Source organism: Heliconius melpomene, chromosome 10 (genome assembly GCF_056956725.1).
Source record: "Heliconius melpomene rosina isolate 202511_hmr_F chromosome 10, ASM5695672v1, whole genome shotgun sequence".
In the NCBI taxonomy this organism is placed as follows: domain Eukaryota; kingdom Metazoa; phylum Arthropoda; class Insecta; order Lepidoptera; family Nymphalidae; genus Heliconius; species Heliconius melpomene.
This window is the reverse complement of record NC_140398.1, coordinates 7,406,446-7,407,738: the sequence shown is the minus strand read 5'-3', so window position 1 is coordinate 7,407,738 and position 1,293 is coordinate 7,406,446. Positions and strand designations below refer to the sequence as shown.

Genomic DNA, 1,293 nt, shown 5'->3' with positions numbered 1-1,293 from the left:
GTTTACTTTATTTACTTAACAATCCACCAAAAAAAAAATCAAAACAAACACACACATCGAGTTCAACGCACCAACCTAACCCACTTGCCATGAGTCGGTTGTGACTCAACAGTTTCACTTTCCAACGGTAGACGACGCCTGCCCGCCTGCCTCATCAATGGAACTAGACACACGTTCGAGAACGATCGCCGAAGCTATATAAGAGCGGCAACAGCGCGGAGCAGCCATATAACGTACTCGCGCAACACAAAATGTACAAATACGCACTGATATTCGCTCTCTTAAATCTTGCCGTTTGTGAAGAGAGATCACATAAAACACACTATGTCGATCCCTTCGCGCTGATTGATAAGCATTTGTCACATTCCCTCACTTATCATTATCTATGGCCTTGGGGACAATTGGTCAAAGCAGCGGCGGCTTTGGACTTGGAAGAAAGCTTGGAAGATCCCGAAATTATATCTGATTCGGAGAAATATCAGATCAGCTTGAATGTGAGACGATTCAAGCCTGATGAGCTGAAGATTAAAGTGAAGAACCGGTACATTATTGTGGAGGGAAGACACAAAGTGGATAGTGACAACAAGTTCATGGCAAATCACTTCGCTCAGCGTTTCGTTCTGCCACCGGGTACCAAACAGGAGGAAGTCAAGGCTGTATTAAATGAGAAAAGTATTTTGATCATCTCAGCGCCAAAACACGAACTGCCGCCGCCGATTCCAGAACGAGAAGTGCCTATTGAAGTTATTTTACCCGAAAAGAAAGTTGAGGAGCTTACAGAAAAAGTGGACGTCAAGGAGCAAACATCATCGGTTTCTCCTATTGAGCAGATCGAAACAGAAGCTACGACCCATGTAGGCAAAATAAGGAAAAAGGAATTGAAAACGACCACTAAAACTACTAAAGATAACGAAGTTACAAAAGGTGTGGACGGAAACGGGCTGGACTACGCGTTGATTGAGGCTGAGGAATGATTGTAAGATATTTTATGGAAAAGACTGAATAAGCTTTAAAGTGAGTGGTTATTATTGTTTGTTCGAAATAAACGTATTATTTATTAAAGAAAATCTTTTATTTCGTTTCTTTTTTTTTAAAGAAAAAGCAGGTAAATTCAAAACATACAAAAATCGAGAATCATTTTTTAAGAGAACTTAATTTAAATAAAAAATATTACAAAAAAAACATTCTACGAGATATAAAAGATATAAGAACTTAGAACGTGCATGGCACAGCGGCAAAGCACCTGATTATAATCCCAATTGTTGTCGGTTAGATTCCTACTTACGTAACACG

At 39.8% G+C, this 1,293-nt stretch overlaps 1 protein-coding gene across 1 annotated transcript; it reads left to right on the top strand.

The window, feature by feature from the left end:
- The first annotated feature begins 213 nt into the window (after positions 1–213).
- LOC146535379 (heat shock protein hsp-16.2-like) lies at positions 214–1,067 on the top strand. Its single transcript, XM_085191044.1, has one exon. The coding sequence runs from the start codon at positions 252–254 to the stop codon at positions 972–974; it is 723 nt and encodes a 240-aa protein (XP_085047170.1). The 5' UTR covers positions 214–251; the 3' UTR covers positions 975–1,067.
- The last annotated feature ends 226 nt before the right edge of the window (positions 1,068–1,293 follow it).

Excerpts from the sequence above, each read along its gene's own strand:
- LOC146535379 (XM_085191044.1), top strand. The coding sequence starts at position 252 with ATGTACAAATACGCACTGATATTCGCTCTCTTAAATCTTGCCGTTTGT.